At 45.8% G+C, this 26,065-nt stretch overlaps 1 protein-coding gene across 1 annotated transcript in view; it reads right to left on the bottom strand.

The window, feature by feature from the left end:
* LOC144806092 (NACHT, LRR and PYD domains-containing protein 12-like) overlaps positions 1-4,764 on the bottom strand; it is a 198,885-nt gene extending 194,121 nt beyond the window's left edge. The window contains exon 1 of the mRNA XM_078672528.1: positions 4,716-4,764. Coding sequence (XP_078528654.1) covers positions 4,716-4,764 — 49 coding nt within the window. The remainder of the gene's footprint in view (positions 1-4,715) is intronic.
* Positions 4,765-26,065: the final 21,301 nt, after the last annotated feature.

Consider the following 26,065-nt stretch of genomic DNA (forward strand, 5'->3'; position numbering starts at 1 on the left):
GCAAAGGAAAGGTCAGCCTTCTCCACGCCTGAGGGACACTTCCAATTTTGTGTGATGCCCTTTGGGCTCAAGAATGCCCCTGCCACATTTCAGCGGCTGGTGAATCAGGTCCTCTCCGGAATGAAGGGTTTCTCCGCTGCTTACCTGGATGACATTGCTGTCTTCAGCAGCAGTTGGGAGGACCATTTCCAACATTTGCAAGCAGTTCTCCAGGACCTGAAACAAGCTGGCTTGACAATCAAGGCCAGCAAATGTCAGATTGGGCAGGGGTCGGTGTAGTAATAATTCACTACTCAACGTGAGTTCCAAATATAAGATTTATTAGTCATAGATTAAACAGGTGCTCCGGGCTTGGCGGTTTCAACAATAACCGAACATTCTAACCCGCACTCCAAGATGGAGCGCGGTTCATACCAAGAGAGCAGAGGGAGAGAGGGGGGAAAAGGAAATGGGAAATGAGGAAAGTTACAACACACCTCCCTCCTTAAGGAAAAGTGGGGAGGGGAGAAAGGTATGGTTCCATACAATGGGTGCAGGACGGATAAAAGATGGTGGGGGGGGGGGGAAAGAAAGGTGAGGGGGAAGTATACAGCACAGCCACACGGGGGTCGGAAGCAGGGGACCCCTTGCTTTAGTCTAAGTAGGAGAAAGGTTCTAACTGCCCACTAAGTGTGGTGGCTCTGCTCCACGTCCTCGTCGCCAAAATGTAGTAATAATTCACTACTCAACGTGAGTTCCAAATATAAGATTTATTAGTCATAGATTAAACAGGTGCTCCGGGCTTGGCGGTTTCAACAATAACCGAACATTCTAACCCGCACTCCAAGATGGAGCGCGGTTCATACCAAGAGAGCAGAGGGAGAGAGGGTGGGAAAAGGAAATGGGAAATGAGGAAAGTTACAACAGTTGGTTGTGTACCTAGGTCACTTGGTGAGTAGGGGAACAGTGCAGCCCCTCCAGGCAAAGATTGAGGCAATCATGGCCTGGGAACCCCCCAAGACCCAGACTGAGGTCCGAGCTTTCCTGGGCCTCACAGGTTACTACTGTTGCTTTGTGAAGGGGTATGGCACTATTGTAGCACCCCTGACAGAGGTCACCTCAAAGAAACAACCTCGACGGGTAGTTTGGACAGAGGCTTGTCAGCAAGCCTTTGAAAAATTGAAGCAGGCAATGTGTGCAGCACCGGTCCTGAGGGCCCCTCTCCAAGGAGTTCATTGTCCAGACAGATGCATCAGAACATGGCATTGGGGCAGTGATATCGCAACTTAATGAAGAGGGTCTGGATCAGCCTGTAGTTTTCCTATCCAGGAGACTGTTTCCCCGGGAACAAAAGTGGAGTGCAATTGAGAGGGAAGCTTTTGCAGTGGTGTGGGCTCTGAAGAAGTTGCGGCCATACCTGTTTGGCTCGCACTTCCTGGTTCAGACTGACCACCGACCCCTTCGTTGGCTGATGCAAATGAAAGGGGCAAACCCTAAATTGTTGAGATGGTCCATCTCCCTACAGGGAATGGACTTCCAGGTGGAACACCGGCCTGGAGTGGACCACGCCAATGCAGACGGTCTCTCTAGGTATTTCCGCCTTAGTGATGAGGACTCCCAAGGGGTTTGGGTAGCTCTCCCCACTTTCAGCTGGGGGGTACGCGTGTTAGACCTGTCTGCCTTTGGGTAGTCCCTCCAATTTATTATTTATTTTGTTCCCTTTTTGCCCCTCATACCTCTTAATTTTTATGTCCACTGGATATTTTTGTGGTGTTGGACTGGGGGATAGATGCTCTTTTTGCCCTCATAGTTTTTACCTCAGGCCTAGGAGCCTGTTCTGACTAAAAATTCACCCTGCCCTACAAAATGGAGGACAACAACTGCCATAACTGCCATTCCTGTGGCTGGACCCATAGGGAAGAATAGGAACCCTCTAGAAACTTCTGGTCCCTTCTGGACCTCCTAGGGTCAAGCTATATAAGGCCAGAACCAGGGCGGCCATTTTAGAACTGTTCAGAGAAAGGGTAGAGTGGGTCTGGTCAGGAGTAAGGCGGCTAGTGAGGAGGAGCACGCACTGAGAAAGGGAGAGATTGATCTAAAGGCGGATTTCCCTTCCAGACTGACGGGCCTCCTTGCTTGTCTACCAAGCCCTGTGCCCATGGTGAACGCGCTTGACCCGAGGTCATAATCCTGTCTGCTTCGGAGATCTCAACACGGAGTGAGAAGTGAGCTGAGGTGGACTCTGGCGTGCCACCGCCTCGGTGAGGGAACAGGATCCCCCTGTCAAGTGGGGAAGAACTTCCTGATCGTGTCGCCTATTCGGGCCCCACCGCCGCAGAGGCGCGGCGCTAAGTCCTGACTGTTGGCGCTAAAAGGGAGAAGGCTTACCGCACAGCTGCCGGCTCCGCGACCCAAATCGCCCTTCAGGAAGGCTCCAGTGGCGTGTGAGGAGACGTTGCAGCGCCGAAGAGGGATTGCCGCAGGAAGACCGGTTGCCGGGTAAGGGAGGTGAACACCCCGGAAGAGGTCGGCCAGAGGCGGAGCACGCCGTGAGGGGACGGCGGTAGGCGGAGACCTGTGGGAGGAGCCGCTGAGGAGGGTGCGGAAGTGTCCAGTGGGCCGGAGTGAGATGCGAGGCTATGGAGCACCGTCCTTCAGCCGGTGAAGTGCCAGGGGCTGCCGAGTGGGCTCCGGAGGAACGTCTACTCTCCTGAGAGAGGAGAGAGCGAGGTTTTCCCGCTCACGGCGAGAGAGGTGCTTTCAAGCGGAAAAGTCGGGGAGAGGCCGCCTCCGGTTACTGCAAGTCAAAGTAAGCCGGGAAGGTGGGGGAAGCAGCGGGACTAGCCCGGAGAAGCGGACTGGACGAAAGAATTGAGCAGCAGTAAACGAAACCAACTAAGAAACCTCTCACTCGTACAGCTCCGTGTGGTTCCAGGAATTGTCATGCAGTAAGGTATACTATGCAAGGGAGATATAAAACTCCAACTGATGCCCTGTAGCCCTTGGGAGTAGAGAGGGAGAGCTCCAAGGGGGGATTCCACAGGGCAAGGCTGTACTTGATTAAGGCGCAGACTCGTCCTATTGCAAAGGGGGTTTGAGGAACATAAGCTAGAGTGATTTCACTTACTTGATCTACCCCTGTGTCAGCTATGTGTAACCCTCTTCTCTCATTAGCAGGGGAAGGGCTCTTTGCCTGGTGGGTTTAGCTGGGAAACTGCTAACCTTGAATCTTCTGGGGTATAATTCATGCCAACCTACAGTATTTGGAATGTAACTCATGGCATTATGGTCTAATTCTGTGTCAAGTGAATAATTTCAGGGTGAGGTGTAAGAGTGTACTTGGAAAACTTGATTGTTGCACTTTACTTATTGAAAGATGAAAATGTTACCTGCTCTATGTAGTAAAGTAATGAAGTTGTGAAAACTTAACTACATTTGATTGCGGAATTTTGAAAAACAAAGAATCTAAGAGAACTTTTATAAAACAGCTCATATTTTTCCAAATTTGGTGTAGTGTCTTTATTTTTGAGTGGTTGGATGTTCCGTTACTGATGGGTATGACGCAAACTTAGCACATGTTCCTTGGAGATAGGCCTACCCACTTAGTGCCAAGCTACCTTATGCGACTTGGGGTTCCCTAGGTCCAACACTAAGGATTAAACCTCCAAGGGAATTTGTTTATGTCCTATTGGGCGCCCTAGAACCAAATATGGCCACCGACAATGACCGTCAACTGTTAGACTTACTTCTCACCCTGGCATGTAAGGCCATACTATGTAAATGGAAGAACGCCGCTGAAGTATCCTTTAAAATGTGGCAAGAATGGGTATCTTGCATCAGAGGAGCAGATAATCATGCTTTACATTCCTCCCCTTGGCGTGTCTCCAATAAGAAGCTTTGGAAATCCCTCGATGCCTCTTCCTTTTCCTTTGACCCTCCGTAAGTCTGTCTTGGGTGACTGGCCCTCTAGTAAAGGAGGTACACACTACCTGCCATTATCTACACTACATCCCTCAGTATGACTCTTCTTGATGAAGATATATGGCGATGCCTACGCCTACTGGCACTTGTTAAAACCACTGACTACTGGCTGAATGTGTGGCTCTGCCCTAGGAAGACCTTGCTATGTGTATGCCACTTCTTACTAATGTAACATCTGAGGTTTGATTCATCACCTTGGTGTATGATATGCAATACCTCTGTTTCTGCATTTTGTATTTTGCATTTTGTATTTTTGTATTCCTTTGTGATTGATGTATGTACTCATTCATGTAATTCTTTGATTTCACCATTGCCATTTCTCTGGTTTTTATTTTTTTTTATTCAGTACATTCTGTATCCTTTGTATTGTCAATACTCCTTTTTGATTATTTACCTTTTGTTTTCCTAATAAAAACGATTTGAAATCAAATATTCCTCTTCCTTTAACAAATCCCTTTTGGTCCCTATGCAGAAGACACTCCGTTACCCCATTCAACCTCTCTGCCAATATTTTCGCATAGATTTTGTAATCATTATTGAGCAGAGAGATTAGTCAATAGGAATCACAGGATCTTGGTGATTTAAAGGGCCTAGGAATTAGGGAAACTGTAGCTTTATTCCATAACGGAGGAATGTCTCCTCCGTTTTCATATCATTGGCAAATAGTAACGTCAAAACTGGGGGGAGAACTTCTCTTAGAACTTTATATAATTCCAGAGGTAGCCTATCCGGGCATGCAGCTTTCCCGGATTTACCCGAAATAATGATTTTCCCAATATCAGACTCCGAGATAGGTGAATCCATATTCCGTGATTTATCATCGGGAATCTCTTTAATGGAAGTGTGGCTCAGCCAGTCTTCTATCTCTTCTATTTGAATAGTCCGATCTTCACAGTATACTTCTTAAAAATTAGATTGAAAAGCCTTTTCAATTTCATCTGGGGAATCAAGTGTAACTCCTGGAAAGGAAGAATTCAGCTCCCTAATTATTCCTCTGGACAGATCTTGTTTAGTCTTCCATGCCAGGAGTTTCTCACAATTCTCTCCATATTCGAAGTGAGCTAGTTTACTAGCTGCCCATTTTCTTTTCAGTCTTGAATCAAGAATTGCTTCCAAGTCTGATCTCAACGATTGTACCCTAGTCAGCATGTTATTGTCTAGCAGAGCGGCCTGGTGTGAGTTGATGTAATCCTCACTTGCTTGTATTTCTTTTCCTATTCCCTCGATTTCCCCTTTATATTTTTGTTGTCTAACAAACTGTATGGACGTAATTAAATCCCTAAGGACACATTTATATGCATCCTAAATTATATGTATCGGGGCACTACCCAAATTTGTTTGAAAAAAGGCCTCTGTTTCTGATCTTAATTTCTCAATTAATTTGTCCTCCAGAAAGATGGCATGCTCTACCATCCATCTTCAGGGGCTTAACCTAACAGGAATGTTAAGAGTTAGAGAGACAGCTAAGTGATCAGAAAGATGTTCCCCTACATGGCTAACGACCTGAATCTATTTCTTTAGCAATAGACTCCACAAAAAATAGTCTATCCTAGATTTATGATTGTATTTTTTATTGTGGAAAGTCTATCCTCTTTTCTTGCCCATCTTATTTCTCCACACATCATACCATGCAAGTTGTTTCATTGTGTTTCTAATCAAGGCCGCCGTTTTATGGTTTACAATGGCTCTACTACTCTGTTATTTATCGAGAGTTGGGTCCAGGACAGCATTGAAATCACCAGCCAGCATTACCCCAGGTCCCTCCATCCTCCACACCTTCATAATTACATGTGGAGATAACTATCTCCCGGCAGAAAAAAAGAGCAGAGGCATGCTGGGACCCTAATACTGCCCCTCCCACCAGGAGTACATAAGCAGTACTTACCCAGCATCCCGTCTGTTCTTTTTTTCTGTCTGTCGACAGATGTTTGCTGTGGTTGCTGGTGCTGCTCCTGCTGGGCTTGGGTGGCTTACCTTCCTTGGATCTCCCCGGCCGGCTGCCTGGCTGTGCGGTCGGGGTGTCTGCTGTCCTGCCTCCTGGCCTGCCGGGCTTGCTGGGAGGCTGGCTTCTTCGTGTCCTGGTTCCTGTTTTCATTGTGATGCGATAGTAGACGGACCGGCCCTTTGCGGCTGGTGCGCCGGCCTCCGGTTCTTTTCTGGGTCAGGGGGCGCGTCTTCCTGGTTCCTGCTGCAAGGAAGACGCGCTGCTTTTTCCTCCGGCTGCCTGCTCGGCCCTGGCGTGGATGTTTTGGTGCGCCTTGAGCTGGTGGGGGGAAGGGGGCTCTTGTTGGTGGTCCGGCCTCCCTCCCGGGGTAAGTCCCGCGTAGCGGTGGTTTCTTCCTTTTTCGCTTTGTGGGTGCTGGGGGCTGGATTGTGTGGCTCCTCTGCACTTGCCATGGGTTTGACGATAGCCCATTGAGGAAGTGGATTGAAGCAAAGGGAGGGGTGAAGGGCATGGCCCTGAGGTTATCTGGAGCAAGCTTTGACGACGACCTACATATACGTGATAAAAATACACTTCCTAGATCAGATAATGTGGAAAACACAAAACTCAAATCGGATGTAATAATTCTATCAACTCTACCAATCGAAAATAGATCGGTCAACAACGATGCTACTATTGCTATACAGCTTAATGCTCTAACCACCCTTGTATCTGGTAGCTCGACTAAGGATCCGGATATAAGAGAGCCTATTAGCTCGCCCACTGCTTCAATAAATTCGAGCATAAGGTCAATACCGATTGAAGCAGACATCTATCCACTGGAAATTTCAAATCCTGGCTCCACTGAAATAACAACTGAAATAATGACTATAAACTCTAGCCAGACTTTTCCGGTTGTTAACCACTTGATTACAACATCAGAACCCAGTCAAATAATAAACCAACCGCAAATTTCAACATCTAAACCAGAGGAAGAAACTCACAACCAATTAGACAATATCTCTATGGGCCTAATTATGCAAACTCTTATGACACAAAGGCAGGAAAGCCATCAACAACACCTACAGCTGAGAGAGGACAATACTAAACTACAGGCTTCCATGAGCGAAGTGTGTCAGAAACTTGTTGGGGTCACACAAGAGATGGAGGACTTGAAGCAGCGAGTCGTGGGAATCGAAGATAGCACTTCACGATCAGAGTCAACCACGAGAATCCACTCCGCTCGCATTTCTCAACTAGAAGCTAAAGTTGAAGACATGGAGAACAGGGCACGTAGACACAACGTAAGACTGTTTGGAATCCCTGAGGGAGTCGAGGGGGCTGACCCCCGATCCTTTGTCATGAAACTCTTCCAAAAAGCTTTTTGTGATCTATCTGATTGGGACTGGGACTCCCAACTCCAACGGGTACATAGACTGCCCTCTTTTCAAAGGAATCAAAATAACAAATTTCCTAGACCATTTCTGATTTACTTTGGGAACTTTCTAATGAGACAAGCGGTAGCTCTTAAAGCAAAAGTCAATAATCCAGTCACTTTAGATAATATCACTTTTTTTGTATGTTCTGACTTGAGCAAGGCTACAATGGATCGACGCTGGGAACTCCGCAAACTAATAGACTCTTTCAAAGCTATTGGCTGCACAGTGTACCTACAGGAACCTGCTCGCCTTAAATTCATCAGGGATGGTCAATCACTATTTTTCACTGACCCAGAGGAGGCGATTAAATATTTAGAGAAACTTACGAGAGAGAAAGTCTAAAAACACGATAATACTTCATAAGAACTAATAAGAACCAACAAGATATAAATTTGACTATTTGAAATCTAACCATTAATGGAGACGCACCCGGACTAGAATATAATCATTTTGATTACTTCTCTTTTGTTTCTCTCTCTCCATCTTTTCTATTACACATCTTTTTAGTCTACTACTTTCCTCTTTTTTCCTCTCACTTTCCTCTTCTTAATCTATATTCTCTTCTTTTGCCACTTTAATGCTCTCCAAATTTTTGTTGATTGATATGTAGTTTTGAGCGTTAGCGGAAAGGAGCAGACTCCATGCTCACAACTTCACTGTGCTGCCCTTCCAGCGGCAGCAAGGGATAGAGGTGTGCTCCCCCTGGGGGATCAATGTGTGGGGGTGGTTGGGTGGGATTGAGCTCTCTGGGTGGGTAGGGGTTAAAAATGGGGAAAAATACTATTGCAAGGGTGAAAAATGCATAAAAAGTTGTAATAACATTATCGAATTTATCTCAAGGAGGAGATTGAGCAATATCAATATTAGTTATGTCTTTTCTTAGATGTTTGGTTTGGAACGTTGCCGGTCTTAATAATAAATGCAAAAGAAAATTGGTACAAGAAGAAATGAACATGTACAAACCGCATTTGGTATTTATTTCAGAAACCCATATTAGGTATCACGATCGCAAACTACTATCACAAATGGGCTACGACCTTGTTGTTTGCTCTTTTTTAGGGGCATCAATCCGAGGAGTTGCTATACTGAAACAAAAATGGTTAAAAATGAATGTTATCAAAACTGCTGGCGATGCTAAAGGCAGGTGGGCAATAGCTCAATTGCAATTTAACCGAATATGCTATACATTTTGTATTATCTATGGACCAAATATCGATATACCCAAATTGTATGAACAATTGACTATTGAGTTACTTGATTGGGATGGGGAATTGTTGATAATGGGGGATTTTAACTGCGTCATGAATTACGCTATAGACTCTACAAGTAAAGGAATCAGAAATAGGATGGGTAAAGTGAGATCAGCTATAGAGGAACTAGCCAGGATGTATAACCTAAAAGATGTTTGGCGTACTAAACACCCTACCACTCCCGGCTTTACATTTTACTCAGCCCCACACCAAACTCTCTCCCGAATCGATATGGTATGGACAACAGATAATATTCTAGAGAACTGCGAAATAGAAATTTGCCCTACAGTCACTTCAGATCACAATCCGATATTGTTTGAATTTAAAATCTTGGATTTCAAACAAACAGCCCGGCAATTTACATTTTCCAGATATTTACTCACAGACCCTAAATTCATCATGGGCATTAAGAATCACATACAGGAATATATATCACTAAATATTAATTCTACTGCTGTCAATTACGTATGGGATTCATGTAAATGCAGCATTAGAGGCTACACACAACAATATATATTTCGGGTCAATGCTGAAAAGCGAGGGGTAGAAAAATCTATCACATCCAATATTCTAACAGCCGAACAACAACTCTCAGATGCTATAATACAAGGCAAAACCAACATTGAAGAATTAAGGTTAATATTAGTTTCATTAAGGGCAGCATTAAAGAATACTCTTAGGGAAAAGTATAGCTCTAAAATACACAAATATAAACTTGCACAATATGAAGGGGGAGACAGGATTGGAAAAATATTGGCTTACAAGGTAGCTGACAAGAAGGCCAAAACTACTATAAATACAATAAAAGGATTAGACTCCAAAATCTATAGAAAACCAGAGCAGATTCTGGAACAATTTGCCAAATATCATTGTTATCTTTATACCCCAGAGAATATACCTACCCTAGAAGCAATAGAATCATATCTACTAACACATAAACCGAAAGAGTGGACCCAGAAATAACTAGACTACTCGGCACTAAAATTTCTACTGAGGAAATAAGTAAGGCTATACAATTACTCCCCCTAGGCAAGGCCGCAGGAGAAGACTGTTTGCCTATTGAGATCTATAAGATCTGTGAACAGGAATTGCTTCCGCTATTCCAGCAGGTGATAGACTCTATGGGGGAAACAGAAAGCACTCCTATCTCATGGCGCACTGCTAAAATAGTCTTCTTTTTAAAAAAGAACAAACCACCGGAAGAACAGGGATCATATAGGCTAATTTCACTAATTAATACCGATGCTAAAATCTTTGCCAAAGTACTGGCCAACTGTTTAGCCCCTATAATGCCTGATCTGGTCAATTGCCAACAACATGGATTCATGGTGGGGCGAGACACCACTGCCCATGTCAACACCGTGGTAACCGCCTTTGATGTTGCGGCGGTTACTCTTGCCCCACTCGGAATGGTCATGCTAGATGCAGAGAAAGCATTTGACCGAGTGGGGTGGAAGTACCTCTGGGCAGCATTAAAGGCATTCGGTATACAGGGACAATATCTGGGATGGATTCAATCTTTATACGAGACACCAACCGCCATAGTCAGCTATATGGGAAACAACTCGGATAACTTTCCAATAAAAAGGGGCACTAGACAGGGGTGCCCTCTTTCACCCCTGCTATTCGCTTTAGCTCTAGAACCATTCTTAAACGCATTAACAGCTCAAGAGTATATTATTCCAATAGAACATGAAGGAAAGTGCCTCCGCCTTCGCCGATGACATCGCCATATATACCATCGACCTGGTACAAGCCATACCTAATATAATTAAGGAAGCCAGTGATTTTGGCGATATCTCGGGATATCGGTTAAATGTCAATAAAACTCAAGTAATAGCGAACTATCAACCCTTACATCCGATAACAGGGCTATGCCCTAATTCTACCTATTTAGGGGTGAAACTTACCCCCAATATCGAAAAAATAATTCCGCTAAACTATGATCCCTTACTTAAGGAAATTACTTCCACTCTTAAAAACTGGCATAAAATACCACTTAGCTTGATCGGACGTATCAATACAATCAAAATGAAGATAGTACCGAAAATACTCTATCTATTTAGATCCATCCCGCTACAACTGAACCAATCATACATTAAGAAAATAGAAAGCATCTGTAGCAACTATATTTGGGGATATAAAAAAGCCCGCAGGTCAATGATGGCACTGAAATTATCAATTGAAAAAGGGGGACTAAATTTTCCAGATCTAAAAATCTACTTTTTTGCCACTTTCATTCAACGCATACATAGCCTTTTGTCTAAAGAAGTTCCTATATTCTACCACCAATTCATGCTAGGGCCACAAAGCAATCAGTTTTTATTTCGGGTACACGACCCAAACTACTACAAGAGAGTTAAATTTAAGACCGCTAGAGCTATTAAAAGAATTTGGGATCAAATTATGAACACTGACAAAATATCTTTTTTTAATGCTGAATTACCAATATGGTGGAATCCAGGGATGCCAAACATTTTCTCCGATGGTGCTTGTGCTCAATGGATAGATCAGGGTATTAACACCCTAGGAGATCTTTACGGTCCAGAAGGCTTCTTAAGCTTCAATACACTAAAAATACTCTATAAAATTAAAGATACTACGTATTTTAAATACATGCAGATACAAGATTTCTTGATCAATAAAATGAAAATTGAGAGAGTAGAGCAGTCAGATATTTTACAATGTATTTATTCGAACCTTACTAAATCTCTCATTAGTAAAAGTTATACTCTTCTAAATAAAGGCCAAGTTGGTGATTGTGGGAAAATGGCGGACAAGTGGACCAATAGGTTGGGAATCAATATTAACTCTAGCCAGGTAAATCTAAAGTCCTGTAGTCAGGGGTTCCTACTTTATACCCAAGGAAGGGGTGGGACAAACTATGGGGACCAACCTATGGGAGGGTCAGGACAGAGGGCTGGTTACACCCATATCCTTTGTCCAGTCTCGTGCCAGAGCAAAGGCTGGTAGCCCCTGCAACCGGTTTGAGCTGGACTATTCACAGGGACACCAAATGTGCCCCCTGTGCAGACATCAAAGCACTCTCAGAGTGCACCCACCCAGCCCCAATACACTAAAGCCTGTCTGGAAGGTGGTCACACCTCCCTGTGACAGGAAACCTATTTTACAGGCCTCCCCTGCAGGAGTTTCATCCAGGAGCAGGAGGGAAGACTCATATCTGTGACTGGCAGTATCCATTTTGTGATGCCAGGGTTTTGCAAAGCTGGTACTGGGTGTACCGGTGCTGTCATATTTCTCCCTCTAGTAGGGTGGAATCATACCCCCGCTGCCAGGACTGGTGGGGAGGTATGATTCCAAGGCATATGACACCAAACACAACATGTTTCAATGCAGCCATTTTAAAGTTAGCATTTACTGCCAGGTTATAATGCACTTAAGAGTATATGGTCGGCTGCATCACAAACAACCCCGGAATAAACGTTCCGAAAGCTGCAGAGGGGCTCTGCTCATGCATGGGCACACTCTCACATAAAACCCAGCACCCTGCCTTCAGGATTGATAAGGCCTGCCACAGGGGTGACTGATAGATTTATATGTGAAGTGATATGGATAGATATAGTGATATATGCATACACCCACCTCACCCAGGCTGCTGTAGCAGTCCTGTTGTGTAACTTTGGGTGGCTTCCCAGGGTTGGCATAATACATGCTTCAGCTCTTGGTAGGCCTCTGGGGTACTTATGCCCTGGGGACAAAGAATACCATATACTAGGGACTTATAAGGGTGCCCCAGAATCCAATCTGGAGTGTACCTAAAGTACCTGGAATCAATTTAAATGGGAAAGCAGATAGGCTGGGGTCCTGAATCACAGGGCCCCAGCCAAACTAAGTTGAAAACCAGGAAAACACCAGGAAAAAAAATGGGGGCAACCAAGCAGTCAGATTCAACCTTCCTACAGGCTCTATAAAGATGTTTGCTGTGAGGGGCACATCCGTACTTCCTAATAGGTGTCTCTAGCCTTCACTGCCAGGGTTTATGTGCCAGTCAAGAAAAGTCAACATCAATTCTGGTAAACCCCCCCCCATAGAGTCTGTAGTGAGCAAAGCACTACCGTGGATCAGCTGTCAATAGGGTGCAGCAATTGCAGCCCAGCTGTCCAGGTGCTGATGGCCACAGGTCAAAAGGTTATGACCTCACCAACCTCGTCAGCGTGCATTTCTTCCCTGATGCGCAGCTCCATCTAATAGTGGTCTGCCCTCCTGTGCCCAGGTCCTGAGTGGGGCCCGTACTCCACCCGACAGGCTCCTTACTGCTCCTCATCTCTGGTGGTCCAGGGGTGAGTTTTGTCTGTCTTTCTGTTCTCTGTAATTCTTTCTGTTTCCTTTATTTTTTTTGTATTTCTCTATCTGTGCTATTTCTCTTGCTTTATCTTCTGTGCTTTTTGTGCTTCTTCGCCATTCTCTCTGCCCCCTTCGCGCTTCCCACCCTCGCTGCTGCCTACCCTTGTGGCCAGCCTTTCTCAGAGCAGCTTCCCACCTCCTCAACACTAATTATTGGCAACAGCTGCGTGGTGAAGGTGCAACCTCCCTGACCTTGCCAGTGTGTTTTGCACCCCCACCGCGCAGCTCCACCAAATAGTGCCCAGGTCCTGAGTTTGAGGCCCTCCTTCACCCACCGGTGGCTCATCCCTGGTGGTACAGTGGTGAGTATTGTCTGTCTTGCCCTTCTCTGTATTTCTTTCTGTTTCTTGTATTTTTGGTATTTGTCTACTGTATTTCAATTTCTTTGCTATATCTCTTGTTTTATCGCTCCTTCTGTGCCCTTTTGCTTCTGTGCACATCTCTGCACCACCTTCGCACTTTCTGCCCTTGCCACTGCCTTCCCCTGTGGCCCTACCCCCTCCAAGCACAGCTTCCCGCCTCCCAGCTGACCAGCACCGCCCACCACTACTAAATGGAGGAGCTTGTCAGCATGTGTTGGTTCCCCGCTGTGCAGCTCTGCCTAATAGTGATCTGCCCTCCTGTGCCCAGGCCATGAGTTCGAGGCCTTCCTCCCCCAAAGGCTACTGCCTGCACCTCATCGCTGGTGGTCCAATGGTGAGCATTGTCTATCTGTCTTTCTGTTCTATGTATTTCTTTCTGGTTCCTGTACTTTGGGTATTTCTCTACTGCATTTCTCTTTCTGTGCTATTTCTCTTGTTTTAACTCTCCTTCTGTGCTCTTTTCCTTCTGCGCCATTCTCTCTGCCCCCTTCGCACTTTGCCCCTTCACACTTCAGGCCCTTGCCACTGTCTTCTTCTGTGGCCCAACCCCTCCCAGCATGACTGTCCGCCTCCCAGCTGACCAGCACCTTCCACCGCTCTACCACTTCTTAATGGCAGCCGCGCCAAAGGCAAGCCTGTTAGGAATGGTCAGGCAAATCCTCTTTGTAATCCTTAGTTACTATCTGCAGTATATAAAATCCATCAAGTTCATAAATCTGGCCCAAAGAGACATACCTCCAGTCGATGGTCTTCTCTGTTTAATGAAGGACGATTGTCATTACTGGGGTGGAATTCTAAGATGGCCTCCATTATTCATCATTATTTGATCTTTATTTCGACGTTTTTTCAGTCACAAAAGATTACAATTTAAACATATATATTTCAACACATAGTATAAAAGTCAATTCATAATATACAATAGAGATTTCATAAAATCAGGAATATACAATCACCCCTAGCTACTGTTTGCAGTTAAAAAACATCTCTTGGACCACATGGCTATCAAAAACTGTGATAGTGCAAAGACAATATGCCCTGAGGTATCAGTCTTGAGGATTCTCACTGCAAAGCCCATATTCCTGCACAGGGGAACTAACCAGTACTTCCTAGCTTTACTGTAGGCAGGGCAGAAAAAAAGTATATGAAGTTCAACCTCTTGACTGGCACTGCACCCCGGGCAAGATTTATTCGTAGGGGAAGGCCATTTGCTTGTGAAAGCCATTAGTGGTAGTGTTCCAAGCCTCCATTGTATATAGAGCTTCCTTGCTCCTACTGGATAAATGACATTCAGGAATTCCTCAAAGACATATGAAGTCTTGATAGTTAAAAACAGTTTTGTCAGAGAACCAGCTCGAGAGTCATGCAGCCATATGTTACGTTTGTGATCCATAAAGGACTTCGTGAGGGATTTACCTGAAACCTCCTTACACGCCCGTTCTGGTTCATACCACAGGGTCAGTAGTCCCATATTCCGCAATTCCTGTTTCACAAATACAAGCCAAGGGATTTTTGCTGCTTTGCTGTGGCTCAATACATCCTTCAGTTCAAGCCTGTAATTTAGAAGTTCTGGGGTTATCCAGAGCCTGCGCCAGAACCTGAGAGGTTTCAGGGCTAGCTCATCCTGGATAGGGAGTGGTGTGCTTTGGGGTAGTGCCAATAACTGCTGCATAAATTTGTTCTCCAAGTTAGGGATTTCGGGCCTACAGGAGTGCCCCCAAAGTTCCCCACCATAGAGAACCGATGCACTCGCTTTGACTTTATAAATCTCAAGTGCGGGGCTTAAATGTCGATGTATTTGACATCTTTAGGATGCCCCCCACTAATTGAGACAGTTTGAGTTGGGACTTGACCTGTTGGGGGCCCCAATAAAGATTTTCATTTATCGTAACCCCAAGATATTGAAAGGTCTGTACCCTCTCCAGTCTAACCGCACCCAAAATGGGTGTTGGGCGGGTGGATGCCGGGGGATTAAAAATCATAAATGTTGTTTTATCCGTGTTGATTTCCAGACCTTGGCATCGGCAAAAATCTGTAAAGCCGTCGAGTACGCGTTGGATCCCCATAGGGGACTTGGAAAGCAGGAGGGTGTCATCGGCAAACATTATCGCCGGCAACCTCCTGCCTGCCAATCTGGGTGCGTCATTGTTAGGGACCGCATCCAGGTGCGGTATTACGCCATTCACGTAGAGGCAGAACAGGGTTGGTGCCAAAACATACCCCTGCCTGACCCCCCTGCACACTGTAAATCTGGACGACAACGCCACATTCCTCCCTATTCATTCCTGTGCGGAGTTCCGAGCATGCAACTTCATCAAGACCCCCAGTATTGCATGTGGAACTCCCATGTCCCGGAGCACCGCCCACAGTTTCCCCCTAGGTACCAGATCAAATGCGGACCGGAGGTCCACAAACACCATGTAAAGGCTGCCACCCTCTACTGTTACCGTCTTCCAGTATAACAGAATAAGACAGAAGATCTGATCCATGGTGGATGTGTTCCTCCTAAATCCGGCCTGATAGGGACTGAGGATGTCATGATCCTCCATCCACTCCTGCAAACGATCTAAAATTAGTCGTGAGAAGATTTTTTGGGGGACATCAATGAGGCTGATGGGTCTGTAGTTGGCTGGGAGCAGAGGAGAGCCCTTCTTAAAGATTGGGACAATCTCTGCTCCCAGCCATGTACCCGGCACCCCCATGCCTCCCAAGACTGCATTAAAAAGGGCATACAGGTAAGGGGCCCAAATCCTCGGTTGGTCCTTAAATAGGTCGCCGGGGAGTTTGTCTAAACCGGGAGCTTTTCCCATAGCCAGTTTCCCTATGGCATTATAAACCTCCTCTAGGGTGAATTCCAGCTTATCTAGCTCAGCAGCTGGTGATATATGTACCTGTATGCTTTCTAGGCCTGGAACTGCTGCGTATAAGGTCTTGAAGTGGAGTTCCCAGACCCCCGCCTCAATATTAGGTTCAATCACAGATCCAGGCTCACCAGACCCTGTACTGACTATTGCCCAGAATCTACGCGCATCTTTCAACTCTAGGGAGGATGAGAGATTAAGCCATCTATCCATGTCCCACTCTTTCTTGGCATGGTTCATTGTTTCTTTGTATAGCAGTCTTAAAGAACGGATTTTTGGTTTGTCTCTCCCATCTGATAGCCCCAATGAGCTCCGTTTTTGCCTTCCTGCAGGAGGCATTGTACCAGGAATATACAGGCACCCTACCCTTCCAGTTGGAGCTAGGCAGATTTAAAAATTCTGCTAAACAGTCTACTAAGTCCAGATGCACACTCTGGATATTGCCATTAAAATCTAATGTGAGGGGCTGGGCCATTAAATCACTGACCTTCGTAAGGAGGGGTAGATTTACACTATATAATTTAGGTAGTGCATCTCGAGATGCCACTAATTTCCCCCACTTTATCCTACGTCTATTGTTAGTTATTATCAACCCATCAACCATGTCTGGGGCAGCTTGCATCTCATTTACCCTTGGGCATGGGAAGTCCATCCTCAGACTCAATGCGTTATGGTCGCTATCAGCCCTGGATATTACCTCAAAGTCGACAACCTTCGGCCAGAGGTGTGTCTCCACCATAATGTAATCCAATCGTGATTCTTGGCCCCACTTGTTGAAGGTACACTTTGACGGGATATCGGAGGGCATCTGACCATTGCAGGCCCTGATTGAATTATTTAATGCTAGAGTCGTAATATGAATGGCCAGAGGAGACCAGGACTTTGAATAGGGAGACTGGCATGGCGGGATTCCCCAATGATCGTCCGCACCCATCAGCGCTCCCTCATTCAGCCCTCGGAGGGGCTCAAAGTGACAGTTTAAGTCGCCAGCAACCATGTAGTGTATATCACTGCTGAGGGAGCTAAGAAAATTTGACAGCTCCCCAATGGTATTGGACTCATTGGCCAGGCTTGTCGGCCGGGAATAAACGTTCACGATTGCAAGTTTATAGGAGGTTGGCCATGTCAGGAGGACGCACTGGATGTCATCAGAATTGGTTGGGATGGACTCGCCCTTGCAGCCCAGGTGTAACCCAACCCAGGTTGTGAGGCCCCCAGATGGTCGTCCCTTGCCTCCCCAACGGGCAGCGATATAAAAGGCCGCAAAACCTATTCTGTGTTGGTCCTTCCTAACCCACGTCTCCTGAAATAAGCATATATCGCTACTATCCACAAAAGAGCCCCACTCCGGACAAGCTAACTTATTTGGTAAACCCGCCACATTCCATGACATGATAAGCATATACTTCATATTGGCAGAACTATGCCGTATAGTATCTGGAGAAATGATGTCACTCCCCATACGGTCGTCGGCGCTAATGATTTCTGACGGTAGCGCTAGTATCTGATCCTGGACTATCCTCCAAGCATATCACAGCTCGTACTACTCCCTTGTAGGGGGTACTGAGCTCCTGGGAGTTCTACTGCCGTGTAACTGCCCATTAGAACCATGTTAACTTTATTATCTTCACCTCGACTTAGGATTTTATATGATGATTCCGGCCCACTTAAATTTAGTCAGTCGTCCTGTTCCAGCCCACTGAACCTATAGTGGCATAGGATATGGCTCTGCGCTAGCGGATGACGGCCATACTTATCCTTCCCAACCCTGCCTACACGACGGTATGGTACAGAGGACCGGCCGTCGTCTAAGTTTCTCCAATGTTCGCTGGGGTAGAAATGTGAAGGGGCCAAGCTTCGATTTTTGTGCCTGGGCTAAATGAACTCCAGTTGCAGATATAATCTACAGTGTGTGGATCCCTGAAGTTGACCAGCACACAATCACCAGTTGAAGTTTTGGGAGTGCGACCCACCCATCCCACCCTTCGAACCATTGATATTTCCTTTGTGATGTGAGGGGGGAGTGGTCTGTACATTTTAAACCAATGAGTGGCTTTATTTTTCAGGGTGCTGTATGATTCCATATTCGACGCACTTATTTCAGGGACCCCTGTTAAAACAACCAAATATGGGCTCACCTCTGGTGGTAAATCAATTCTAAGCTTGGTTCTAGGTTTCTCTATTGTGCCCACATCTGTGGGGACCTGCCCATCATGTGTGACAGTGTCAGTGTGGACCACTCCTTCACTATTGGGCACTATATGCTGAGCTGCCCTAGGTCCCACTCCCAATTTGTTAAGCAATGGGTTTAGGGCTACAACAGCTCCCTCCCGGGATATGGTATGGTTGCCATCAATTAGATATGTCACAGGGATAGCGGGTTTGTCATGCGTCTCGACCCCCCCAAGGGTGATAGTTGAATTTGGATTGCCCTAGTCTAGTGCTTTATTAGCATTACTGTTTAGAGTACCCAGTGTTTCATTCTCAAACTTAGAGAGTTGTCTTTGAATGCGGGCAAGTCTCTCTTCCAGCGGGCGGAGTGAGACACACAAAAGTGCAGTAAGTTTCAAGCATAAAGAGTCCTCCCCTGACGATGATTCATTCGTGGTTGCACCCGCACCATGCGCAATACCACCCCTAATACTTGCTGGTTGCATGGGTAAGTCAGGTATACCACATGGCCTGCATGCCTCAGCATCCTTGGCGCTTGTTAGGGGAACATTGTTGCTGCAGCCTTTGGATGGTTTAGCTTTCCTGGCTCCTGCAGTGTTGGCTGTGGGGAGCTTCTTCTTAGGTATCTCACCCATGTCTTTTCCCCGAAACTGGCGAGTATTCGGTCTATCCGGGGTCTTAGACGGCGTGGAAACACCCGAAGTCACAGGAGAACCCTGCTGACTCAAATGACCCAGGTGGGTAGTAGCATCCAAATCCTGCGCTGGATATTGATTATACACAGTCATTTGAGAATTATCAGTGATCGAATCTCTCGTAACCTCTGGTGTGCGAACATTCGCAAAGTGCACCATTGAAGACCTTTTGGCCATGGCAAGATCCTGGGACACCCTGCGTTCCATCAAATCAATGCCCTGGTCAATCACAGAGTTAGCTCTCAATATGAAATTGTCCAGGGTTCCCGTTAAATTACCATTTAGAGCTTTATTCCTACACTCCCGTGCAGCCATAGTTCAAAAACAGGAATCCAAAAAGAGTTCTGAATCAACAGAAAAAGTACTTACAGGATGTTTTAAGGTGTCAGCACTTTCCCTGGATAGCGAAAGAGGGAGGGGCCCGGTCCGGTATCCTCCGGGCTCGAACGGGCTACAACGGGCCCGCCCTTTTCCCGGGCTTCTCCCGGCGTGCGCCCGCGTGCGTCCCGCCATTCGCGGTTAGGGGTGTAACCATATAGGAGGAAGGGGTGGTGGACGGGAAGAGGGCCAGCTGCGCCTGATTAGCAGCTCGCACTGACTTGTGGACCTCGCAGTCCCGCACCCACGCTGTGTGCTCCTCTGCTGTGCCCCAGTCGGCGAACCAGTGTGCCAGAGTTCCACAGATGATCCCAGAGGCTATAAGCAAAAGCGGTCTCAATCCCCTTAGTCCTCGGCTACGAGCGGCTCCCGCGGAGCGGGGGCCGTGAGCCGTATTATGCTTGCGGGGAGGTGGTGGGCGGGAAGAGGGCCAGCTGAGCCTGATTAGCAGCTTGCACTGACTTGTGGACCTCGCAGTCCCGCACCCACGCTGTGTGCTCCTCTGCTGTGCCCCAGTCGGCGAACCAGTGTGCCAGAGTTCCACAGATGATCCCAGAGGCTCTGTATCTAGTATTGTAACTCGTTTTTTGCCATTCCCCAAACCGGCAAAGATGAAAGTAAGCCACTGCTCTCCGTTGCTCTCCGCTGTTCTCCGCTGCTCACCATACGATGAATTAGGCTTCCCAAGCTCGACGCAAGCCTGTCCACAAGCTTCGCACTGAATCCGCCTCGCACCCGACACCAAGCCAGCTCAGGCGTGGCTGCAATTCAAACGCCCCAACTGTCATTTCCAGCCACCGCCGTGCTCCATTCGTTTGTGGACACATCGGCTCTCCCTCTCGCAGAAATCAGAATCAGGACTTCAAAGAGGGCAGCAAAGAAAGCTTCAGAATGAAGTCCAACCAAAGTCACGGCGAAATCACAGCCGCCATTGTTGCCGCTGCGCCACCATCTCCGTAAATAAAAACGGGAAAGTCGAGTTAGTGAGGAGTCCCTCACACACAGGTCCGCCGTGTGGACGCTATCTTGCCTCTCTGTCTGTTCACTGTTAGGTTGCCGGTCTAGTGTTGTGGATCGTGCAACGTTCGCAGCTGCTTTTGCGGTTCCTCAACTGTGGAACTACGCACTTAAACTGAATTTCTGCTGGAAAACGGTTGCGTCTTCGCCGCCGTTGCCATTCCTGTTTCTGAGGCTTTTTGTATTCGGAGCTGGGTCCGTGAGTATAGAATAATACTCGTTTGTTGAACAGAATCTAAACCGCGGTTGCGGTAAGTTCATTTTTTGACCATTATTATTTTGAAGTATGCTGTGGTCCAAATGACCAATAGTTGCTAAAGAGAAAATATCCTCCAAGAGACTTTTGCTGATTCCCTGCTTTTAGGAAGTGATAGGAGGTTTTCACCAGAGTAAATCCTCCAAGAGACTTTTGCTGATTCACTGCTTTTAGGAAGTGATAGGAGGTTTTCACCAGAGTAAATCCTCCAGGAGACTTTTGCTGATTCCCTGCTTTTAGGAAGTGATAGGAGGTTTTCACCAGAGTAAATCCTCCAGGAGACTTTTGCTGATTCCCTGCTTTTAGGAAGTGATAGGAGGTTTTCACCAGAGTAAATCCTCCGGGAGACTTTTGCTGATTCCCTGCTTAAGGAAGTGATAGGAGATTTTCACCAGAGTAAATCCTCCAGGAGACTTTTGCTGATTCCCTGCTTAAGGAAGTGATAGGAGGTTTTCACCAGAGTAAATCCTCCAAGAGACATTTGCTGATTCCCTGCTTTTAGGAAGTGATAGGAGGTTTTCACCAGAGTAAATCCTCCAAGAGACTTTTGCTGATTCCCTGCTTTTAGGAAGTGATAGGAGGGTTTCACCAGAGTAAATCCTCCAGGAGACTTTTGCTGATTCCCTGCTTAAGGAAGTGATAGGAGGTTTTCACCAGAGTAAATCCTCCAAGAGACTTTTGCTGATTCCCTGCTTAAGGAAGTGATAGGAGGTTTTCACCAGAGTAAATCCTCCAAGAGACTTTTGCTGATTCCCTGCTTAAGGAAGTGATAGGAGGTTTTCACCAGAGTAAATCCTCCAAGAGACTTTTGCTGATTCCCTGCTTTTAGGAAGTGATAGGAGGTTTTCACCAGAGTAAATCCTCCAAGAGACCTTTGCTGATGCCCTGCTTAAGGAAGTGATAGGAGGTTTTCACCAGAGTAAATCCTCCAGGAGACTTTTGCTGATTCCCTGCTTTAAGGAAGTGATAGGAGGTTTTCACCAGAGTAAATCCTCCAAGAGACTTTTGCTGATTCCCTGCTTTTAGGAAGTGATAGGAGGTTTTCACCAGAGTAAATCCTCCAAGAGACATTTGCTGATTCCCTGCTTAAGGAAGTGATAGGAGGTTTTCACCAGAGTAAATCCTCCAGGAGACTTTTGCTGATTCCCTGCTTAAGGAAGTGATAGGAGGTTTTCACCAGAGTAAATTCTCCAGGAGACTTTTGCTGATTCCCTGCTTAAGGAAGTGATAGGAGGTTTTCACCAGAGTAAATCCTCCAGGAGACTTTTGCTGATTCCCTGCTTTTAGGAAGTGATAGGAGGTCTTCATCAGAGTAAATCCTCCAGGAGACTTTTGCTGATTCCCTGCTTTTTGGAAGTGATAGGAGGTTTTCACCAGAGTAAATCCTCCGGGAGACTTTTGCTGATTCCCTGCTTAAGGAAGTGATAGGAGATTTTCACCAGAGTAAATCCTCCAGGAGACTTTTGCTGATTCCCTGCTTAAGGAAGTGATCGGAGGTTTTCACCAAAGTAAATCCTCCAAGAGACTTTTGCTGATTCCCTGCTGTTAGGAAGTGATAAAAGGTTTTCACCAGAGTAAATCCTCCAAGAGACTTTTGCTGATTCCCTGCTTTTAGGAAGTGATAGAAGGTTTTCACCAGAGTAAATCTTCCAAGAGACTTTTGCTGTTCCCTGCTTAAGGAAGTGATAGGAGGTTTTCAACAGAGTAAATCCTCCAGGAGACCTTTGCTGATTCCCTGCTTAAGGAAGTGATAGGAGGTTTTCACCAGAGTAAATCCTCCAGGAGACTTTTGCTAATTCCCTGATTTTAGGAAGTGATAGGAGGTTTTCACCAGAGTAAATCCTCCTAGAGACTTTTGCTGATTCCCTGCTTTTAGGAAGTGATAGGAGGTTTTCACCAGAGTAAATCCTCCAAGAGACTTTTGCTGATTCCCTGCTTTTAGGAAGTGATAGGAGGTTTTCACCAGAGTAAATCCTCCAAGAGACTTTTGCTGATTCCCTGCTTAAGGAAGTGATAGGAGGTTTTCACCAGAGTAAATCCTCCAGGAGACTTTTGCTGATTCCCTGCTTAAGGAAGTGATAGGAGGTTTTCACCAGAGTAAATCCTCCAGGAGACTTTTGCTGATTCCCAGCTTAAGGACGTGATAGGAGGTTTTCACCAGAGTAAATCCTCCAAGAGACTTTTGCTGATTCCCTGCTTTTAGGAAGTGATAGGAGGTTTTCACCAGAGTAAATCCTCCTAGAGACTTTTGCTGATTCCCTGCTTTTAGGAAGTGATAGGAGGTTTTCACCAGAGTAAATCCTCCAAGAGACTTTTGCTGATTCCCTGCTTTTAGGAAGTGATAGGAGGTTTTCACCAGAGTAAATCCTCCAAGAGACTTTTACTGATTCCCTGCTTAAGGAAGTGATAGGAGGTTTTCACCAGAGTAAATCCTCCAGGAGACTTTTGCTGATTCCCTGCTTTTAGGAAGTGATAGGAGGTTTTCAACAGAGTAAATCCTCCAGGAGACCTTTGCTGATTCCCTGCTTAAGGAAGTGATAGGAGGTTTTCACCAGAGTAAATCCTCCAGGAGACTTTTGCTGATTCCCTGATTTTAGGAAGTGATAGGAGGTTTTCACCAGAGTAAATCCTCCTAGAGACTTTTGCTGATTCCCTGCTTTTAGGAAGTGATAGGAGGTTTTCACCAGAGTAAATCCTCCAAGAGACTTTTGCTGATTCCCTGCTTTTAGGAAGTGATAGGAGGTTTTCACCAGAGTAAATCCTCCAAGAGACTTTTGCTGATTCCCTGCTTTTAGGAAGTGATAGGAGGTTTTCACCAGAGTAAATCCTCCAAGAGACTTTTGATGATTCCCTGCTTAAGGAAGTGATAGGAGGTTTTCACCAGAGTAAATCCTCCAGGAGACTTTTGCTGATTCCCTGCTTAAGGAAGTGATAGGAGGTTTTCACCAGAGTAAATCCTCCAAGAGACTTTTGCTGATTCCCTGCTTAAGGAAGTGATAGGAGGTTTTCACCAGAGTAAATCCTCCAAGAGACTTTTGCTGATTCCCTGCTTTTAGGAAGTGATAGGAGGTTTTCACCAGAGTAAATCCTCCAAGAGACCTTTGCTGATTCCCTGCTTAAGGAAGTGATAGGAGGTTTTCACATGAGTAAATCCTCCAAGAGACTTTTGCTGATTCCCTGCTTTTAGGAAGTGATAGGAGGTTTTCACCAGAGTAAATCCTCCAAGAGACTTTTGCTGATTCCCTGCTTAAGGAAGTGATAGGAGGTTTTCACCAGAGTAAATCCTCCAGGAAACGTTTGCTGATTCCCTGCTTAAGGAAGTGATAGGAGGTTTTCACCAGAGTAAATCCTTCCGGAGACTTTTGCTGATTCCCTGCTTTTAGGAAGTGATAGGAGGTTTTCACCAGAGTAAATCCTCCAGGAGACTTTTGCTGATTCCCTGCTTAAGGAAGTAATAGGAGGTTTTCACCAGAGTAAATCCTCCAAGAGACTGCTGCTGATTCCCTGCTTAAGGAAGTGATAGGAGGTTTTCACCAGAGTAAATCCTCCAGGAGACTTTTGCTGATTCCCTGCTTAAGGAAGTGATAGGAGGTTTTCACCAGAGTAAATCCTCCAAGAGACTGGTGCTGATTCCCTGCTTAAGGAAGTGATAGGAGGTTTTCACCAGAGTAAATCCTCCAGGAGACTTTTGCTAATTCCTTGCTTAAGGAAGTGATAGGAGGTTTTCAGCAGAGTAAATCCTCCAGGAGACTTTTGCTGATTCCCTGCTTAAGGAAGTGATAGGAGGTTTTCACCAGAGTAAATCCTCCAAGAGACTATTGCTAATTCCCTGCTTTTAGGAAGTGATAGGAGGTTTTCACCAGAGTAAATCCTCCAAGAGACTTTTGCTGATTCCCTGCTTAAGGAAGTGATAGGAGGTTTTCACCAGAGTAAATCCTCCAAGAGACTTTTGCTGATTCCCTGCTTTTAGGAAGTGATAGGAGGTTTTCACCAGAGTAAATCCTCCAGGAGACTTTTGCTGATTCCCTGCTTAAGGAAGTGATCGGAGGTTTTCACCAGAGTAAATCCTCCAGGAGACTTTTTCTGATTCCCTGCTTTTAGGAAGTGATAGGTGGTTTTCACCAGAGTAAATCCTCCAAGAGACTTTTGCGGATTCCCTGCTTTTAGGAAGTGATAGGAGGTTTTCACCAGAGTAAATCCTGGGGGAGACTTTTGCCAATTCCCTGCTTAAGGAAGTGATAAAAGGTTTTCACCAGAGTAAATCCTCCAGGAGACTTTTGCTGATTCCCTGCTTAAGGAATTGTTAGGAGGTTTTCACCAGAGTAAATCCTCGAAGAGACTTTTGCTGATTCCCTGCTTTTATGAAGTGATAGGAGGTTTTCACCAGAGTAAATCCTCCAGGAGACTTTTGCTGATTCCTGCTTAAGGAAGTGATAGGAGGTTTTCATCAGAGTAAATCCTCCAGGAGACTTTTGCTGATTCCCTGCTTAAGGAAGTGATAGGAGGTTTTCACCAGAGTAAATCCTCCAAGAGACTTTTGCTGATTCCCTGCTTTTAGGAAGTGATATGAGGTCTTAACCAGAGTAAAAGAGTAAATCCTCCAAGAGACTTTTGCTGATTCCATGCTTAAGGAAGTGATAGCAGGTTTTCACCAGAGTAAATCCTCCAAGAGACTTTTGCTGATTCCCTGCTTTTAGGAAGTGATAGGAGGTTTTCCCCAGAGTAAATCCTCCTAGAGACTTTTGCTGATTCCCTGCTTTTAGGAAGTGATAGGAGGTTTTCACCAGAGTAAATCCTCCAAGAGACTTTTGCTGATTCCCTGCTTAAGGAAGTGATAGGAGGTTTTCACCAGAGTACGTCCTCCAAGAGACTTTTGCTGATTCCCTGCTTTTAGGGAGTGATTTGAGGTTTTCACCAGAGTAAATCCTCCAGGAGACTTTTGCTGATTCCCTGCTTTTAGGAAGTGATAGGAGGTTTTCACCAGAGTAAATCCTCCAGGAAACATTTGCTGATTCCCTGCTTAAGGAAGTGATAGGAGGTTTTCACCAGAGTGAATGCTCCCGGAGACTTTTGCTGTTTCCCTGCTTTTAGGAAGTGATAGGAGGTTTTCACCAGAGTAAATCCTCCAAGAGACTTTTGCTGATTCCCTGCTTAAGGAAGTGATCGGAGGTTTTCACCACAGTAAATCCTCCAAGAGACTTTTGCTGATTCCCTGCTTTTAGGAAGTGATAGGAGGTTTTCACCAGAGTAAATCCTCCAACAGACTTTTGCTGATTCTCTGCTTAAGGAAGTGATAAGAGGTTTTCACCGGAGTAAATCCTCCAGGAGACTTTTGCTGATTCCCTGCTTTTAGGAATTGATAGGAGGTTTTCACCAGAGTAAATCCTCC

The sequence above is a fragment of the Lissotriton helveticus genome, assembly GCF_964261635.1.
Source record: "Lissotriton helveticus chromosome 1_1 unlocalized genomic scaffold, aLisHel1.1 SUPER_1_unloc_44, whole genome shotgun sequence".
In the NCBI taxonomy this organism is placed as follows: domain Eukaryota; kingdom Metazoa; phylum Chordata; class Amphibia; order Caudata; family Salamandridae; genus Lissotriton; species Lissotriton helveticus.